The following is a 21,453-nucleotide window of genomic DNA, read 5'->3' as shown; positions in this document are numbered from 1 at the left end:
TGATTTTTTCAGGTGGACTCCAGTTGTTTTGGTTGAGCTCCTGTTGCCTGGTTGGCTACGGTTTTAGCCTTGGGAATTTTTTAACACTACTTTGGGACATCCCAATGGTTATGAAGATCGGGAGCTGTGTCCGAGAAGAAATGGGACTTTTGACTTGACTTACTGTAAAATCCATTTCTCTGATGTTCATTGACGGACACAGCACCCACCCCTCTGTGGAGTTGTAGTTCTTCTGACACTGCTTGTAACTAAACTGAGTACCTATAGCAGGGAGAGGGGGTATACCTCCTGGGACTGCTCATAGGCGTAGCCAGATTCTTTTTCTGCCTGGTGCCCTACTCCTGTAGGGGGCAATATAACCCAATGGTTGTGAAGATCAGAAGCTGTGTCCGTCAATGAACATCAAAAATCTTATTTTATCATAGGCTGATCCTCCCCCAAACATCTCATTGGGCTGTTCAATTATGGTCGATTTAGGGCTAATGCACACTGCAGCTCGGAAAACTGTTTTTGACAGGCATTTGAGCTTTTATTTCAGCTTGAAGAAGCTTGTGCTTTTTTGTGCTCTTGTGCAAGTTTTGATTGTGCTTCTTCAAGCTCCTTTGAGCACAAGGCCCCTTTCACATTGCTCCGTTCCGTCGACAGAGCCGTGCTGCTCAGCAGGGGATCGATCCACCGATCTGTCCGTTCTCATCCAAACCGATCCGCCAGATGGGTGGAAATTAGGGTTTCCATCCGTCCAGATTTGACAGACAGAATCGGAATAGATGTCAGTGGACATGTCTCCGCTGACATCCGTTGCCCCATAGAGATGCATGGGGCATCTGTTCAGATCCGCCTGAAAAACTGACAGGCGGATCTGAAACGGTCCACAAGTGTGAAAGGGGCCTAAGTGTTTTTTGCTTCACAAACCCTCCTAGATTGTATTTTCCTAACCACTGTATAAACAAAACAAAAATCTGGAACAAACGCTTCACACTTTTTCGAGCTTGTTTGAGCTCTTTGGGTCACTAGCTCCTCTCAAAAATGCAAGTTTGGAGGTTCTTATTTTTTTTTTTTTTTTCTGCCTGTAGGAGCATATGCCTGAAAAAGCCAAAGTGTGCATGGACACATTGGCTAACATGGAGGGGTGTTTATAGGCAGAATAAAATGAGATCTCAATAGTCTGTAGGAGCCGCTTTTTTTAGTTTCTTTGAGCTGGAGTGTGCATGAGCCCTAAAGTGTTACTAAACCCACAACAGTAAAATCAGTCTGTATATAATAAATAATGCAATAAATAATGCTTGTTATGTTCACTATGGAACCTAAGGGGTTAATCCTGTGCATTGTGTAAAAAGGCTGTCTGAGCCTGTCTACTCCGATCCTCCACGTCTTCCACTGTCCCCAATCTATCTGCTGATAGTACAGAGCCTTGGAGGCACTCTGCACATGCTCAGGTTGGGGTGTATTGCTAGAGAGTTTTTTTTTTTTTCTTTCTTGGGAGGGTGCATGTGATCAGCACAGGGCCAATCAGCACTGCCCAGGAAGAGAGTCAGGGGTCCTGCAGCCTCATAGGACAATCAGGGGAGAAAGAAAACTCCTCCTACAAGCTCAACCCAGACACTGATAGAAGACACAGGACTGCTCTAACTGCTGACGAGGAAAGGTATTTAGCAGTTTATATTTACTAAAATAATTGCATTTCCTTGTTCTGTGTACTGTGGGAGACCAGATATAGTGAATGCAGGGTCCTGGGTTTAGTAACATTTAAATGTCATCTAGATTTGCTTCTACCTTGTATGTGTAAAATGTGGTTATTCCTGACCTTTAGTATATGTAAAGACAAAAAGCCTTGAAAAACACATGTATTCTGATCAGTGGTGCATGGGAGAGGAGTTTTTTTTCTACAGGAACTGTGCAGTAAAAGCTGATCATTCCCTTCGTGTTTGTTGGCAGCTCCAGGCATTCCCATTCCTCCTCCTCCAATTTTATTTGCTCCTGAATTAAAAAAAAAAAAATCGGGCCCTATGTGCATAGACCCTTTCCAGCCACACGCTCTGCCAGAAGCCATGCGGAATGCTAACAAATAACATTCACAAATATGTAGATATTTCTTACTTGCATATAATAAAAGTGAAATTCTTGACATTGTATTCATATTTTATTCTGTGCATCTAAATTTAGCCTACCGTTCAGTCATTGCTATCAGCTATTTAAGTGAAAGCGGCTGCCAGTAATGTTGGTCACTAACAGGATGTCAGCTCCAGGCAAGGAAAATGTTATCCCCCTGGATAATAACTTCATCGATGGTGTTTTCCAGTTTAATAGTTGAAAAAAACGTGAAAAAATAGACCGGTTTATTTTGAAAAGCAAGATTGTAATTGTAAAATGCCTTATGACATTTGGCAGGAAGTAGCAAATTAATGCATTTAAGATGGGGAAAAAAATATTCAATGTGGCAACTACTTCCAATGTTCAGGAAATTGTAGATGTTTAGTAATGTTGCAAATTCCTGACATACTAAAAGTTAGGGCTCTTTCACACGGGCGTTCCGAACGTATTTCCGTATATCGCCCCATCCGTTTGCGGGTGATATACGGACATAATGCATGTCAATGGCATTGCGGATGTCAGCGGATGACCATCCACTGACATCCGATTTGTGTCCTTTCAGTTCTGTTCCGTTTTTTGGAACGGAACAGAACCCTATTTTTCTTCGGTTAAAAAAAAAACGGAACGGATGCAAAATCGGATGTCAGCGGTGTCATCCGCTGATCTGCAATCCCCATAGACATGCATTATGTCCGTATATCATCCGCAAACGGATGGGATGATAGGCGGACATACGGACCGGATGACACAAATGTCGTCCGTGAAAAAAAAAAAAAGTGCCGCAGCGTAGGAAAAAATCGGAGCGGCCGTGTGAAAAAGCCCTTATGGTCTTCTGGTATCCTTGATAAATAGATGTATTTTTATTTTTTTCTGTTTTGCATGTCAGGTTTTCTTAAAGAGGTTGTACACCGAGAAAAAAAATGTTTCTCTTCTTTACATCCTGAAAGAGAAACCCATAATGAGCTAGTATGCATCGCATAGTAGCTCATTATGAAATACTTACCTTAGAACGAGCCCCCGCCGTGCCGTCCGCTTACCTGTATGACGGGCGACATGTATAGTCGCCCGTCTTCCGGGATCGCGGGCGCCGACGGTCACGGCACGGGGCTCTGAAGGAACGGCACGATCTGCCGTTCCTTCAGAGCGCATGCGCCAGTGACGTCACTGGCTGCATGTAAGGTAAATATCTCCTAAACGGTACATGTTTAGGAGATATTTACAGTACCTATAGGTAAGCCTTAATATAGGCTTACCTATAGGTACAACTTCCTGAGGAGGGTTTACTTCCTCTTTAAGGCTATTTTGCTTTTTTTTTTTTATTTTTTTTTTTTTAATACCTGGAACTTGTATGCAGTCAGACAACAGTAACCTAACATTCAAATGTTCTTGCTGCCACAAGATTTCTGTTACTTGATGTCGCCCTCTGGTGTCCGTAGCTGGGAAAATTGTGTGCCAACCTTCGTCTTTTAATTTATTATTTTTTTTAATACTTATGTACACATCATTTGATTTCGGCGAACCCTGGTGTAGCAATCCAGAAATGAGGCACTCGCAGGAATATGCAGGATTGGCATTTACATTGCTTTAAGCTTATTTTTCACACGCTTCAACTTGTATAATAGCAGTGTGAGCAGCGAGCTTTTATGAAGCATTTGCAGAGCTTTCAGCAAGCTTTGTTGAAATATTTAAAGTACCATTCAGTTCCAGTTTGTAAAGCTTAAAATATAACTAAAGGCAAAGCTTAGTTCTGGATAGCGTGGAGAGGGATTAGGACCCCCGTCAGATTTTTATTGCGTTCTGTGCCCACTGTTAAGGAGAAAAACCCTCTACGTTGGTCCTGTTTACCATTCTCATTGAAAATTAAAGTAAAATAAGTTACCCAAATGTTGGGTTGCCCCCAGAAAAGTAATAGTGGGGAAATCTTCCAATGGGGATACTAGTTTTAGGGACCAGGGGGGTCTTCAAGAAATTCCCTTTAATTTGCAGGGATTTCCTCTCACTTCCTGTTTTGCTATGGGACAGGGAAATCTCCACAATGGGACATAGGTGGCGAAAAAAAAAAACTGACTGGGTATAATACTCCCTTTATCCAAAATGAAAGAAAAAAGTTTTGCCTGTAGTTCTACTTTAAACACAGATCCTAATGGGAGTGCTGATTGACACTTTAAACAAGCTGCCAGCAGGCTTCAGCACTAGTTTACAGCTTGTTGGAAGCTTTCTGAAGCCTGCTAGCAGCTTGTTTAAAGTGGCAATTGGCACTTGCATGATCTGTGTAAACCATTTCCAAATAAGAGCTGAAGGATGTGTTAAAGGCTTAGAGACAGCTGCTTGAAGCTTGCCGAAAGCTTTGCCAAAACCTGCTTAAAGTTTCATAAAAGCTTGCTACTGATACTTTTTTTTTCTTCTTCATTTTGGATAGAGCAAGGGAGGGTTATAACCCCTGTCGGGGGGGGGGGGGGGTTGACAAAGACAATCTCGCACCCGCTGTCACTTACGTAACAATGCCACTCTCAGCTGCACCCTGCACAAAGATTTTCCAGCTCGCGGCACCACAAACCAGGTGCCAACATACTGAGAGTGATTGTCACTGGGCTAATTAAGCAATTAACCTTTTCAATGCCACCACCTCTGTTTTTGTCCGAGCGAGAGGAAGCTCCTAATTCTAGCAACATCCATTATGATTTTAGAATAATTGTCTGTAACACACAGGGTCACCACAGACAGGTATGTTCATAGGATTTATTCTTTACAGTAGCACTCTTCAAGAGACAGGTTCTTTGTTAGCTTGCATTAAGAGCTTAGGGACAAAGTTAACACTTTTCAAAATAAGGTTTTAATAATGAAAAGGTCAAAGTTGGTGCAAATAAAATATTTACAGAAAAAAGGTGTTTAAAAGAAATAGAGACATAATTCAGCAATAGAAAAATAAGGTAGAATTGTTGAGAAAGAATACTTGCAATCAATGTCCTGGGTGTTATCAGAGTTCAGTCGATGAGCCAGGTGTGATCGGTTCTCAAACTTGATAGATGTTCCTGCTTTGATGTTACCGTGAGAACTGATCACTGGTAAGGGGTCACCCTTTTTCTCTGGAATCAAAGGGGTGTTGACAGATGCCCCTGACCAATAAAACTGAGTGTCCATGGGCTGTCCAGAGTTTATGCCAATATCAGGTCCCTCCTCGTTGGACAGTTTTAGGCTCCATGTACACGGGACGTTGTAAATGGCCGTTTAGGAGCAGTTGGGCGTTTTTTTTAGAAGCCCCTGAACCCATCTACATTTTATCTTATCTGTCCATGTACACAGGGTCGTTTACAGTCATTTGCAGGCAGTTGAGTTCAGGGACGTTTTTTGGAACGCAATTATTGTGTTTCCCGGGGTTTGAAACGCAGAAACGCGGCCGAACATGACCAAACGTGACCGAACGTGATGAACATACGTTCAGCCACGTTATACGTTTTTTTTTTTTTTTTTCTTCCATTCAAAATCAATGGTTCCCTATTGATTTGAATGGAAGTCGCACCGCAAGTCGGATGATCCGACTTGCGGCGCGACTTGCGCTGTGAGAATTTTAAGGGGGAACTCTACGCCAAAAATGGGGGAAAAAAAATGGCGTGAGGGTCCCCCCCCCCCAGGTTCCAACATCATCTGTGACATCAGGGGAGGGGCCTCCCGGTGACGTCACCAGGAGGCCATGCCCACAATGGCTATATAACAAGCTGCAGAGACCGGCATAATCACCGGAGACATCGTCAGAGGAGGACCGGAGGAAGAAGAAGAGAAGAGCCGAGGGCAAAAGAGCAGAAGATTGGACAGCAGAAGAGCGGACAGCAAAAGAGCAGAAGACCAGGAGAGGGAGAAGACCAGAGCAGGAGAAGACCGGATGAAGATTTTTAATAAACTTCCCAAAACGTCTCCTGTCCTTATTTACATACACTGTCTTTTATGGGGTGAATGGGTAGGGGTACAGTGTACCCCATACCCATTCACATAGGGAGGGGGTCCAAGATCTGGGGGGCCCCCTTGTTAAAGGGGGCTTCCAGATTCCGATGAGCCCCCTGCCCGCAGACCCCCACAACCACCGGCCAGGGTTGTGGGGATGAGGTCCTTGTCCTCATCAACATGGGGGCAAGGTGCTTTGAGGTGGGGGGTGCAGAGCTCCCCCTGCCCCAAAGCACCAACACCCCCCCATGTTGAGGTCATGTGGCCTGGTATGGTCCAGGGGGGGTGGGGCCGCTCGCTCGTCCCCTCCTCCTCCCCCTTCCTGCCCTACCGGGCTGCATGCTCGGATAAGGGTCTGGTATGGATTTTGGGGGGGACCCCACGCCGCGGGGCTACCCTCAAATTCCATACCGGACCCGAAGGGCCTGGTTTGGAACCTGGGGGGGACCCCCACGCCGTTTTTTTCCCATTTTTGGCGTGGAGTTCCCCCTTAAGATTCTCACAGCGCAAGTCGGATCATCCTGATCCGACTGGCGGTGCGACTTCCATTCAAATCAATAGGCTCCCATAGGGAACCATTGATTTTGAATGGAGGCAGAAAAAACGCAGCTAAAAGCAACGTGGCCAAACGTGCAATAACGCCAATGGAAAAAGCTACTAAAAGCACGTTTTAACAGCTGCTTTTTCCCGGCGTAAGAACATGCTTTACAGCACGTTTTTTCTAACGTCCCGTGTACATGGAACCTAATACCACTATTTATATCCTCCAATATGTACCGGTTACATTCTTTAAACTGACAGTTTATCGTTCAGCATGTAATTTCGCATCCAGGGATACTAGACACAGAATATCTCAGATAAACTTGTCACCCAGGGAATATCTGACAGCTCCAAAAAACAATAAGGTGTAACCACCCTTCTCCTGCGCTTGGTATCCAGACCCCTCGACCACACACTACGCGGGATTGACAACTGGCTTCTCAGATGGCTCAAGTCTTGCTGCCCTTAACGGACTGAGGTAGTCCACTGGTACTAAAAGCAAAAAAGAACAAAAAAGGGTGCACCGACCTAGCGCATTATCCTCAATATAAGGCTTTATTAAATAGCATAAAAATGGCTACTCACAGACGTAGATGTAAGTAAGGCGTATCAAGCTGAATTGCTCGAGAGTCCGTGTTTAGTCCATATAATTGTCCATGATGAGATGACTGACGCGTTTCGAGGCCTAGCCTCTTCCTCAGAGTCACCTTGACTCTGAGGAAGAGGCTAGGCCTCGAAACGCGTCAGTCATCTCATCATGGACAATTATATGGACTAAACACGGACTCTCGAGCAATTCAGCTTGATACGCCTTACTTACATCTACGTCTGTGAGTAGCCATTTTTATGCTATTTAATAAAGCCTTATATTGAGGATAATGCGCTAGGTCGGTGCGCCCTTTTTTGTTCTTTTTTGCTTTTAATATCTGACAGCTATCTTCCCTTCTATATGTGCTAGTGTGGTCATGTATGACCTTAATTCATTCAGTATGACATTTCTTATCCAAATATATACTTATTATTAACGTGACATGTCCCTGTCTGAGTTTATGAATTGTGTGTGTATTAGGTTTTGAATTGGGCAGGGCTGTATGGTTGCCTTTTTAGGATCCCCATTAGTTCTGGTTATGGATTTGGTTTTACGATAGGCCTGGACGGAAGAAACAAACATCCTGTCAGGACTCAATTAGCGGTTTACAGCTCTGCCCATGCTGAAGTGCTGGATTTTGATGTCTCGGAGTTGAGATAATGGCTCTTTTGAACTGTAAATCCTATGCATTCCATGAATTAAAGGAGATGGGGAGGGAGATATCGCTGTGTGTATAACTGTTCTGCAAGACTGTCATACTGTCATGGCTGACCTATAATGACTGAAAAACATGGCCTGTGGCTACTGCTTTTTGTGTGTCGAGTACTGGACATCATTACAAGCTATACCTGGAAAAAAATATTTAAGTAACAGAAAGCATGGATTCTAAAAAGACAGAAGTTGTCTGAAAAACCTGATTTCTTTTTATTAGGAGGTAAGTAAACCTTGGACAGAGGGGTGGCTGTGGGCGTAGTATACAGACCTTGATAAATCAGTTTGTACATGGTTAGAAAACTGGCTAAAAGACCGTATTCAGAGAGTAGTTGTTAATGATTCTTACTCTAAATGGTCTAAGGTTTTCTATGATGTACCCCAAGGTTCACTGTTGGGACCCTTGCCTTTTTAATTTCCTTATAAATGATATAGGGTCTTGGCTTAAAAGCACCATTTCAGTCTTTGCAGGTGACACCCAGCTATGCAGTGGAATAATGTCCTTACATGCCGACCTCAAAGCACTGTTTAATTGGGCGACTGTGGCAAATTAAGTTTAATGTTTATGAATGTAAAGTTATGCACTTGGGGGCTAAGAATATACAGGCATCATAAATACTAGGGGTACAACTGGGGAATAAATGGTGGAGAAGGATCTGGGTGATCTGGTAGATAGATCATAAGCTTAATAATAGCATGCAATGTCAAACTGCGGTTTCCAAAGCAAGCAAAGTCATTTCTTGTGTTAACAGAGGCATGGACTCCAGGGAGAGATATAATTTTGCCCCTGTACAAATCATTAGTAAGACCTCATCTGGAATATGCAGTTCAGTTTTGGGCACCAGTTCTCAATAAAGGATATCTGGGAACTGGAGAAAATTAGGTGAAGGGCAACCAAACTGATAAGAGGCATGGAGGAGCTCAGCTATGAGGAAAGATAGAGGAACTGAATTTATTCAAGCCCCCCTTTTTATTGTTTGAACTAAATGTGTCCCAGAAGTAAGATCATTTGCCTTGATGTATACACTAAACTACAAACTGGGTTGTAAATGTGCACTTTACCATCCAACTGTTGCCATTGCCACCCTCTATGGCTGTTTTTAGCTATGTGAATTAGATATTTATAGTATTGCCAGCCATCCCATTGAGGATGCCATTTTGTGAAATCCTCCATGCATTTCAGACTTTTATAGAGACTAATAATTGGCAGGGATGGGGAACATAACATTCTGTGATACATTTAACGCCGTAAAGAAACCATCTCAATGTTAGTGAAGGCTACTAGTATAAACGTTTCAAATGTAGAATATTTTTACTGCCAAGACTTTAATGTTTGCCCATCTGTTAGAGAAAATGTACATGCATAATCAAATGAATGAATAGATACAGTACTGGAAACTTAAAGTATAACTTCACTTTTGTAAAGAGAAAAAAATCTATGTACATTACAAGGATTTTAACAAACTTTGTTGCAGATTTCTGATTTTTGTTTTCCTGAAGAAATCCCTGTGTGTTTGTATCCATGTGGGAAAGGGAGTCTAATGGGAGTGGTTTCTTAACCACTTGCCGACTGCCGCCCGACTATTTACGGCGGCGGTCAGCCCCTCCCAGTCAAAGTGACGTACCGGTACATCACTAACCTGGGAGCCAATAGAGGGCGAGCGCGCGCCGCCGGAGGCGCGCTCCCGTCCCCGCTCGTTCACTAGGAAGCCCGTGTGTGTGATGGGCGGACCCGATGTCCGCCGGTCACTCGCGATCGTCGGCTGTGAAGGGAGAAAGGCAGGCGGCTAATGTAAACAAAGCCGCCTATCATTCTCGCCTGTGTAAAAGCACAGATCACTCGGTCCTGCTATGTAGGACCGTTGATCTGTGCTATTACACACACAGTCACATCCAATGACAGTTAGAAACACGCCCCTAGGGACACACTTAACCCCTCCCTCTCCAATAAAGTTAACCCCTTCCCTCCCAGTGTCGTTTTTACAGTAACAGTGCATATGTATAGCACTGATTACTGTAGTAATGTCACTGGTACCCCCAAAAGTGTCAAAAATGTCAGTCAAGGGTCCGATCTGTCCGCCGCAATGTCGCAGTCCCGCAAAAAAAATCGCAGATTGCCGCCATTACTCGTAAAAAAAAAAAAAAAAACAACAAAAATGACAATCTTTCCCTTAGTAAACGCAATAACTTTTGCGCAAACCAATCAAAATTCGCTTATTGTGATTTTTTTTTTTTTTTTTTTTTTTTTTTTTTTTTTACCAAACCTAGGTAGCAGATAACAAATTGGCCAAAAATGTTAAAAAATTTAGATTTTTAAAAAATTTTTTTGGGGGGGGGGGAGTTTCATATAAAAAAATGTGAAAAATATTGTTATTTTTGCAAAATTGTCACACTTTTTTTGATTCTAGCGCATGATCAAAAAATCGCACAGGTGATCGAATACCACCAAAAGAAAGCTCTATTTGTGGGAAAAAAAGGACGTCAAACTCGTTTTAGGTACAGCGTTGCATGACCGCGCAACAGCGTTGCACGTCCGCGCAATTGTCCGTTAAAGTCACGCAGTGCCGAATCGCAAAATACCCCCTGGTCAGGAAGGGGATAAAATCTTCCGGGGCTTAAGTGGTTAATTATCAATCAGCTGTAGGAAAGCTGCAGGGCCTGTATCCCTTTGGATGTGATTTCCTTGTATCTTAGTGCAGACTTCTGGGAAAATCAGTCAATCACACAAGCAGGAAATTATGTTTCTGGGGGATGTTTTGTACCCATCCAGGTAGCCATATTGCATTGCATTTTAGAAAATTACAGAGCTGCAGATTGAAAAGGAAAGGTCATTTTTTAATCAATTACAATACGACTTATTTTTTCTTGACTTGCTATTTTTTTCCTTCAAGGTTGTTGGTGATGAGTATACTGAAAAGATTGCATGTGTAAAAAAACACCTACATTGTGATCTGTTGTTATAATTGTAATATTTCTCTCTATCTTCCTATCCACAGGCTTATGGATGTTTGTGCCTCTGCCCGGACAGACCGTGAGACGAAGGTGACCCTAGTTTTCGAGCATGTTGATCAGGACCTGAAAACGTACTTGAATAAAGTTGTTCCGCCTGGATTACCTTTGGAGACCGTTAAGGTATCTGTTTTTGAATGATTAAAAATTTGGCATGGTTCACATTAGTAGAGACAGGATGACAGTAATATAATTATATTAATAGAGTTTATAGAGAACTTCATGGGTTAATGAGGAAGGATTCAAACTTTGGGGTGTTCAGCTTAGGGGTCTTCCAGTTTGACAGACTTGCACTATTTTAAAATGAGTGAAAACATGCCTAAGAATTAATATTGTAGTATTTTGCTGAAAATGGCTTTGTAAAGGATACGCAACTACCAAATACTTTCTAGCTTATCTCGTAACAAAGTATTTCAGTGTGAGGTGGAAAGAATTGCTTTTAATAAGACCTCCTTCAGGCAAAGATCTATTTTTTTATTTTTACATATGGTAATGCATGTCAGCACCACACAAAATTTACACTTCCTTTTAGAGGGGAATAATTGAAGCACTTGGAGCTACAAAGTTCTATGCTGTTTTATAATTGCTTTTCATAAAGAAAAAATTCCCCTAACTAGTTGGGACTTTAAAGCCACAAGTAAGAAAAAATTATATATTATTGGACATATTTGGTTAAAAATGTGTTTACATTATACAAACTCAACACAGCATACATGGAAATGTTTACACCACATAAAAAATGTGCAATATGCAATCAACTAGTGATGCACGGACTGTAAGATGAATGATGAAACAGAAACTTCCTCCACCCGACGCGTTTCGGAGAGTGGCACTCTCCATCAGGGGTGTGGGAGGCATCACTTAAAATCACATGGAATTGCATATGAACATTGCACGTATCCTCATAAAAACAAGATCAAGTGCTTCTGCCTGTCCCTCCCCCAATCAATGACACATCATATATCATCCACTTGTAAATGACGTCAAAGTTGTAGTAATTAATTTTAGATGTTTGAAGAGTTCTGAATTACACCTGGTCATAGGTCAAACTGATGGAATACAGGTAATGCCAAGACCCAGAAAGAGACTCCATCCATAAGAGTTGAAAACTCTAGTGAATCCGCTAGTATAGAATTCAATGGATGTCCAAATGTCATGTAATGAGATGAAGAATTTCTGAAGAGTTCTGAATTACACACTGCGGTTTACAACAAACATCTAACACGAATTACTACAACTTTTTCGCTGTCATTTACCAGTGGATGATATGTGACATGTCATTGATGGGGCGAACAGACAGAAGCACTTGATCTTGTTTTTATGAGGATACGTGCAGAAAGGCGGTCTGTTTCCATCCGACTGTCCCATAGGGAACAGCGGGCTGTGTCTATATTGCTCTTTGCATAGTGGAGTGGACACAGACCTGTCATCCACCTGATCAGCTGACAGATCCCTTGCTGAGCAGGCGGGTTCGCTTGGGGGAGTCCACCTTGTCTGCAAGGGGTCTTATACAGGGAGCTGCCTGTGGGACGCTGTAGGCTCCACACTCTAGCCTGCATTTTAACTGATTCCTGTATCATTGGGTCCCTAAACGCTCCACAATAAGGCTGGATTCACACTAATGCGTTTTTTTTTTCATGTTTTTTGCAGAAATGCATTTCCATTTTTTTAACATGGGTTCCTATGGAACACGTTCACATTAATGCATTTGTGCCTCTGCATTTTTGGAAAGGGTCAGGATCCTTTTTTCCTGCAAAATGCCGCATTTTGCATGTAATAGACTTCAATTGACCTGCATCCAAAAAACAGGTATTTTTACTGTGATTTTGCGGCGATTTTGGGTTTTTTAAATCTGCCTAACAACAAATTTTCCAAAAAAAACCCATAAATGTAAAATCACTGTAAAAAAATGTGGAAAGCACAGAAAAAGCACCACAGAAATGCTCAAAAGAAACATGCATAGGTGTGAATCGAGCCTAAAGTGAAGATCCTCTGGTGATCCTCTCTGCAGGAAGTAAGCAAAGATCCTAAATAGCAAAATTAATTTCTTTGGTGATCACCCCCCACTCTACAGAAATGGTGCCGATGTGTGTGGAGAAGGTCTGTAAACGGTTATGCTGCTGGAGTATGAAAGTCTATATACGTATCTGCCATAGCTGACCTATTTTTTTGTAAACTCTTAAAGCAGTTATTGGGATATATTGGGCAATCAGTTGAGTGGGTCTGTAAGCGTTAAACAGTAAGAATCCCTGTTTTAAAGAAGAAGTATAGCAAAAGCTATTTTGGCTATGCTTATCCTATGGTTTACAGGAGTGCAGTTCGTTCTGCAATCCTGTAACCTGTTTTCAGCAGTCTGAGGGCTGAATCTCGCTGCCAGCTGACGTCACTTCGCCAGTCCATGCTCAGAAAACAACTTTACAGTTGGGATCTACCTGGATGCACAGGCTGAAAGCTGGCCCAGACTCTCAGCGAGCCGCTGGAAGGTTGAGCCAGCTGCTCTTGTCCCCTCCACAGCCCAGCACTCCAGTGAGCACTGGAGGGGCAGAGCAGAGAGCCGGTGACCGTCGGTCACCGGCTCTCTGCTAGCTGAGGACCAAGAACTGAGTGATCAGCCTTGTCTTAGAGACGGCTAGAGACTGGTGCAGCTGGGATTGGTGCTGCAGCCATCTAGGTATAATTTCCTTTATTTTTAAAGCCTTACTTCTCTTTTAAGATTATGAAAATTGTCATACTATACTTCAAATGTATCCTATTCCCCTAAATGACCTGCAAAATGCAAACCTTTTCTGTATATAGAATATAGTATAAAAAGGTCTTTTCATTACACTTGAGCTTCCCTGTTAAAAGAAAAGAATCCTTTTTCAAAAATCATTATAGTAGCTCATGTAGAAAGGAAATCTGGAATAAGGAATTTGGCAGCATTTTCAATGACTCTTTGTATGTATGTATATGAAGGACTTGTGTGTATGTAGAATGCTACTGTGTGTGTATTGATGTATACATCCCTTGTATTGGGAGTCCTTAGATCTGCTTTGCTTTTATTTAAATGACGATGAAACTTTCGATAGATTTGGTGACCTAGAAGTTGCAGAATGTGTTCATTAAACATATCTGTCTCTTTCCCCTTGATTGAATTTTCATTAGAACAATGAGTGTGACTCATTAGCGGATGAATCGGAGCAGCTGCACATCAGCTGAATGGTGTTTGCTCAGCAGCTGAATTAATATTCCCAAATATTTATTACATTTGCGTCTTTGAAGAAGTAGGAATGGGGTAATTGGAATGTTCTATAAATTATAGCATAGCTATGCTAATCATGTTTATCACAGTTCTGCAGCATTTGATTTACACAGTTGTGTTGTTAAATTTTTCTTTGTGGTAAAAGCAAGAACCTATAAAAAGCTCTGATGTGCATTGAGAGCAATGGATATTTTGTTACATGCTGGGCCTCATTTGTAAGCGTGGCCATAGAGGATAATGAGCGCCTCTGGCTGCCGGAGGTACTTGGAAAATTCCCTGGGAGATGACAACAAAAATCTTCTTGCAGACTGCCACAATCATTCCTCTGCTATGCGGAAATATTAAAGTTGATTGGTTGCCATGGCCAAAATATATTTATTTGCTCTAGATTTTGTAATAGTTTTTTATTTAAAGAGAAAAAATTAACTTTTTAAGGACCAGGCCTATTTATAACACTTGTTTACACGTTCAAATAAGTATTTTTTGCTAGAAAATTATTTAGAACTAGGGATAGACCGATTATCGTCAAGGCCGATATGCACTTCCCCCGATCTATATCGATATCGGCCCCGGAACTGGCCGATATTTTTGTGACGTCATTCTGCCTTCTTAGGCCGCTTCCCTCACCTTGGACAGCCTCGTCTGGAGTTGGGACTAGTCTTGCGGGAGTGTATCACAGCCATATACCCACCCACAGAAGCCCGGTACCAGCCAGCCACCCACCACAGGGTGCCAGCCAGCCACCCACCACAGGGTGCCAGCCAGCCACCCACAGACAGGGTGCCAGACAGCCAGCCATCCATAGACCCTGTACCAGCCAGCCACAGGCACTGTACCAGCCAGCCCCCCACATGCCCTCTACCAGCCAGCCACCCACAGGCCCTGTGCCAGCCAGCCACCCACCACAGGGTGCCAGCCAGCCATTAAGCATTAAACAAAAATTAACATGTTCAGTACCAGATTTGTGTCAAAAATTTTGTCTTTATTTTTTAAAACTTTAAATGTACAAAATATCGGCCAATACGTTGTGACCAAAATATCGGTATCGGCCCTGAAAAAAAACATTGCAGGTCTATATCTACTTAGAACCCCCAAACATTATATATATATATATATATATATATATATATATATATTTATATATAATCTATGTATGTGTGTGGTTGTGTATATATAAATATTTTAATCAGAGACCCTAGGGAATAAAATGGAGATTGTTGCAATATTTTATATCACACCGTATTTGTGCAGAGGTCTTACAAACGCAAAATACACTTTTCTCTGTCGCTCATTGACAGACGCAGTCCTCTTGATTAATAACACATTGGGTTATACTGCCCTCTACAGGAGTAGGACACTAGACGGAAGGAAAACGTTCTGGCCACACCTTAGGGGCAGTCCCAGAGGGTATATCCTCTCACTTCCTGCTACAGGATGTCAGTTTTTTCTGTCTAGTTAGGAGTAAGGACCTAAGTTCCTTGCTGGGATCCTTGGTCCTGGCAAGATTTTTTTTTTTTTTTAGAAAGACTTTTTTAATAGACAGCTTTTTTTCTCCAGTTGTTCCTGTGAGATCTTCAAGCAAGTACGCTGAACTGGGCGACGGGCTTGATGTTGAGATCCAGTGGTCAGCGAGCGCGTGCAGGCCCTAGCTCCGCGCTGGGTCGGCCGCGACATAGTCCCACTGGACAGGGACTGACCCTGCGAGTTAAACGTCTCGCCTGGACGCCGACGACCAGTTGGAAACTGAGTCACGGCATCCGTATTGGTCGACAGCCCCCCCACTTCGGTGGAGAGGGGTTCTGTCAAGAGTTGGCGCCCGCCTGGTTCCGGTATGGTGAGTAGAATGTTCCCCCTCTCCCCCTGACGGGTTTGTTGGTGGACGCGGGCCCCTCCCTGGGATGGTCAGACGCTCAGGATCCTGGGTCTCCCCTCTATCCTATAAACAGGTCACAGATCCCCCAATTGAGTGTGATTGTGTGGAAAAAAAAAAAAAGACCAGGAGGCTTGGTTTGGGAGCTGACTATCTAAAGTCACTGTATAGTGGGCACTGTTAAGGAACTATGACTAAAGGTCTGTGGCAATACTGTGATGATGGCCATATACAAAGAGCATCCTACCTGATAAGATTGCAGGTCAGGCCGATGCCTGTGCCTGGACTACCGCCATCCTCCCGCAGGCCGCATAGGCCGATAGATCTTTCGCAGGCCGCAGCCATCTTCCACAGGCCGCCGCCATTTTCCCGCAGTTCGCCATCTTGGCATAGCCTCGTGTTTCCAGCATGGGGGCGGCCATTTCGGAGAGATGACCAGCCACCTCGTGGAGAAACATGGGAGGCGCCGGAAGGCGTGTAAAGGGGCGGAGCAGCCTCCTTTTCCAGGGAAAAAGGGCCAAAGACTTCCTGTCTGTAACAGGACAGCGCTGAAGCAGGTTGATAGAAAACTTTTGTGCATCAGGTGGTGAGCCTTGGGGTCTCTCTCTCTCTCTGTGGGGTCCGAAAAAGCAGGTAACACTGAGGGGCGCTGTTGCGCTGGGGGATTACGAAAAAAAAAAAAGTTTTTTTTTTTTTTACTTTGCAATTTTTTTGTCGCTGGCAAGTGTCTTGTATAATCATGGACCCTGCCACACATGTATCCCCACCTGATCCCCTCGAGGTGGCCGCAGGACCCTCCAGTGCCTCACTTGTAATTGATGCATTATCAGCAGTTTTGGAGTCTTTTGGTATCCCGGGTGGAGGTGGCCGGTCAGGGACGGGGGTCAAGAAAGCGACCACCGCCTACCCCTATTTTCATCTGATATTTCAGATACTGATTCTGAGCTTGTCACTGCAGCTGCAGGTCCCTCTTCTGGGGCTGCTGTCTCAGGTACGGTCTCCTCAGACAGTGAGGAGGACGTTTTTGCCTCCACCATAGCACAAGAAGAAGCGTTGGTGGATGCACTAGTTGTGCCTGTCCGGGAAACCTTAAGTCTTGAGGCTATACCGGCAGAGGTAGCTAAGACTAAAATTCCTTTTTGGTACTAGTTAGCTACCAAAATGGCGAAGGATTTTCCTTTTCCCAAATAGGGTCGTCTGAAACGTACCCCTGCTATTTCCAAACTCATGGCTAGGCGCTATCCGTTTTGAGGAATCCCTCCTTAAAAGATGGACGGTACCACCAGTGGTGAACTCACCGATTTCCAGATAAAGCCACTGTTATCCCGTTGGAGGACGCTCCGTCCTTTAGGGATCCGGTGGATCGAAGAGTAAAAGCGGAATCCCGCTTCATTTTTTCCCTAATAGGGTCCACCTTTAGGCCAGTGGTTGCCATTGGTTTAGTTTCAAGATGGGTTGGCTAATCTCCCCTTTCAAGGGGATCGCCTGTTTGGGTGAGATTATAAGGATCTCACTGGGGGGCAAGAGCACTCTCTTGATAAGACAGCCTGATGCTCCCCCACCCATCTCTGGGGTGGGGGGACGTCTTCACCGGTTTCCAGATCCATGGTTTTCCTGAATCCCGGACAAAGGGGTTCAAGAGGCACAAGATCGAGTATTCGATCACTTCTACCGGTGCGATTCTTCCCTCCCAACATTCGTATGCTACAGGGAGCGGTAGTTCCCGTTCCTTGGATAGAACGTTTTCAGGGGTTCTATTTGAACCTGTTCACAATGCCCAGGAAGGAGGGCAAGGTGCGTCCAAATTCTGGACTTGGGAAAGAGGGAGTCCATCCGAACAGTGGTGGCCTCCCTGCATCAGGGGGATTTCCTGGCGTCCATAGACATTTAGGATGCTTTTCTTTATATCCCCATCTTCGCAGGACATCAGCGTTTTCTTCGCTTTTCCCAAATATCATTCCTGGTTCCCACCAGGAGACTGCACTATATGGGAGATCCTTGGCAAGAGTGTTTCTCCTTGCGGAGACACTCCAGAAGGTTCAGTCAACGATTCGGATGTTGCTGTCTGTCAACTGGCTGGGACTGATTGTGGCCTCCTTAGAGGCAGTACCGTTCGTCCAGTCTCATACCCGAATTCTCCAAGAGGAGATTCTTCTCAAATAGAATCAGAATCTCGATTCTCTGGACAATCGGATCCGGTTGAGCGAGCGGACCAGGGAGTCTCTGGTCTGGTGGCTTCGGTCTCCGATGCTCAACCTGGGGAAGTCATTCCTTCCGATAGTATCCAGGTTACCAATAAAGGTATCCGAACTGAGAGCGATCAGACTTTGTCTGATTTACTGGACCGAGCAGCTCTAGGGCAGCCCGGTCCAGATCCAACCGTGGCTTATGTCAATCACCAAAGGGGCACCTAGAGTGTCCTGGTGGCCATCGAAAGGACCAGCATCTTTCGGTGGACGGAACGGTTTGTTCCGGCTCTCTCCGCAGTATTCACTCCGGGGGTGGGAAATCGGCAAACGGATTCACTTTTTGTGATCACGGATAGCCCTAGAAAGGGGTTGCCTGTTTCTGCCGCGACCATCTCTAGATGGATCAGATAGACGGTTGTACAGGCTTATTCTATTAAGGGTCGGAATCCCCCGTTCCCTGTTAAGGCGCACTCTATTCGGGCGCTTAGTGTTTCCTGGGCCTTCCGCCATCAGGCGTCAGTGGTCCAGGTTTTCAAGGCGACTACTTGGTCGTCGGTTCATACCTTTACAAAATTATATAAGGTTGATGTGATGGCATCGTCGGATGCCTCTTTTTGGCCGCAAGGTTCCTGCAGGCCGCTGTGTGAGGAGACTGTTGGTCTACCTCGAGGGTTTGTGAGGTTTTTTCACTTAGGTCTCATCCTTTTGCTCGATGAGTCCTTGATGCTTCTGGTTGGCTCCGGTTGGGCCTTCTGGATTTTGATTTCTGTTATCCCACCCCTCATTTGTGGCACTGCTTTGGGACGTCCCAATGTGTTATTAATCAAGAGGACTGCGTCTGTCAATGAGCGACAGAGAAAAATGGATTTTTGTAAAATCTTACCGTAAAATCCTTTTCTCTTAAGCTCATTGACAGACGCAGTACCCGCCCCTCGGTTTTTTTGAGTGGGGTTTGGTTAAATTCTCTGACACTGCTTTGTGACATAACTGACATCCTGTAGCAGGAAGTGAGAGGATATACCCTCTGGGACTGCCCCTAAGGTGTGGCCAGAACGTTTTCCTTCCGTCTAGTGTCCTACTCCTGTAGAGGGCAGTATAACCCAATGTGTTATTAATCAAGAGGACTGCGTCTGTCAATGAGCTTAAGAGAAAAGGCTTTTACGGTAAGATTTTACAAAAATCAATTTTTTTTAAATTTAAAAATAAGAAAAGTAAAGTTAGCCCAAATTCTTTCTATAATGTGAAAGAAAATGTTATGCCGAGTAAATAGATACCCAACATGTCCTGCTTCAAAATTGCACACGCTTGTGGAATGGCGACAAACATTGGTACTTCAAAATCTCCACAAGCGACACTTCTAAAAATTTCTACAGGTTACCAGTTTAGTTTTAGAGGAGGTATAGGGCTAGAATTATTGCTCTCGCTCTTAACGATGGCAGCGATACCTCACATATTTGGTTTGAACACCGTTTACGTATGTGGGCGTGACTTGCGTGTGCGGTCGCTTGTTTTTATTGCTTTTTATACTGCTTTTATTTTTTTTACACTGTCACTTTAAAAAAAAAAAAAACATTTTTTGATCACTTTTATTTGTTTTACAAGGTTGCCGCTGATAAGTGATCCCGCCACAAATCTGCCACTGCGACCACTTTTATGTGAAAGAGGACCGCCCGCTGTTTAAAAAATTACCGGGGTTATGGCAGCTATCTGCTGCCATATCCCTGGTATTTAACGTCAAATTAGCGACGTAAATACACAGTGGGCGGTCCGTAAGTGGTTAGAGACATTTGCTGTTTTTCAGACAGAACTAAAATATATTATGTATGACAGACTCCCTTGTCATAGGCAGGTGGCTTGATAAAAGCTCCTTGCACCTGCTGTCACTTATGCTGGCCATACAAAAACAATGTAGTCTTTCAAAAAACGTTTTAAGAACGTTAGTTAAATTTTCTGATTGTTAGTGGGGTCAAATCGACATTCGTTTTTGACCACAGTGACGGGACAATTCAAAGGAGCAGAATAGAAAACTTCTTGGTCAACGCAATTTTCAGACTGTATGTGGTTTTCGTTCAGAAATTTAGATTCATTTTAAAACTGAATATTAAAAGCAAGTGAAATTTTCAAACGACATTCTTTCATTCAGCGAATGCACAGCTTTTTCATATAAATATTATTTTCCAAAATCGATGTGTATGGCCAGCATAAGGCTCGGTCCACACCTATGTAGTTTGGTTTTGAACCATTTCTGCAGTGCTTTTTGCGGGGTTTTTTTTTTTTTTTTTGCACATGCGATTTGCTTTATTTTATGCTGCTTTTTTTTTTTTGCCCAATTTTGTTGTTGGCCAGATTAAAAAACTCAAATTGCTGCAAAAACGCACTACATTCTTTTCTCCAGCTTCACTGTTGAAGTCTATTGAACCAAAAAAAGCACAGTTTTGCATTGAAAAAGTCCTTGACCCTTTCCAAATAGGCAGCGGCTGAAAAAAGCATAGATGTGAACATGACCTATAGGAAACCATATTAAATGAACTGCAGTGCTTTTCTGCAAAAAATGCATAGGTGTGAACCAGGCCTAAGACGTTTAGTAGCAGAAGTTCACTGTCCCTCAGACCATTAAAGGGTCGGACTATAGTTTAAAATAAACTATTCCAAATTGCTATTAGTAAAATACCTCTATCTATCTATCTATCTATCTATCATACATAGCGCTACAAAACAATATACCATCAATAACTTTGCCCACACAGAGACATACAGACTGCCCTGCCCATCAATGCAGTCTGATCAGTGTCCATCAATGTAGCCTTACCAGTCCACATCATTTCAGCCTCACCAGTGCCCATGTTGGTGGAACTCCGCTTTTACCCCAGGCTCACACTGTTGCGGTGTGGGAACCGGCTCTGTAATCATGCCGGTTCCCGCATCATATTTCCAGTTCACACTGCCCTGTGTAAACTCGCCCAAGAATCTGATCGCATGGGTGAGAAGACCAATGCGATCCAATTCCACTGCAGGAAGAAAGAAGGCACGTGTGCCTTTTTTCTTCCGAATCAAATGCAAGTTCAGCCATACAAGCATATGGCTGAACTCGCACTGCTCAGAGATCGCAACAGTGTGAACCGGGGCTTACACAGCACCCAACATACAACTGAATAGCAATCAGAATATAAATACACTTACTGTCAATTAAATTGGGTTTTCTACTCCTCGGCTGTCTGTTACTGACCAGCACGGGAGAACAGCAGGCAGCCCCTCCAGAGATCACTCTGTTACC

The 21,453-nt window shown here is 43.6% G+C and overlaps 1 protein-coding gene across 1 annotated transcript in view; it reads left to right on the top strand.

Annotated features, from left to right (window-relative positions):
• CDK4 (cyclin dependent kinase 4) overlaps nt 1–21,453 on the top strand; it is a 108,172-nt gene that overhangs the window by 37,920 nt on the left and 48,799 nt on the right. Inside the window, exon 2 of the mRNA XM_082244608.1 lies at nt 10,867–11,002. Within this exon, the coding sequence (XP_082100734.1) occupies nt 10,867–11,002 (136 nt within the window). The remainder of the gene's footprint in view (nt 1–10,866; nt 11,003–21,453) is intronic.

This window comes from Pelophylax lessonae (assembly GCF_965119305.1).
Source record: "Pelophylax lessonae genome assembly, chromosome: 2".
Lineage (NCBI taxonomy): Eukaryota > Metazoa > Chordata > Amphibia > Anura > Ranidae > Pelophylax > Pelophylax lessonae.
This window is presented reverse-complemented; position numbering and strand designations above follow the sequence as displayed.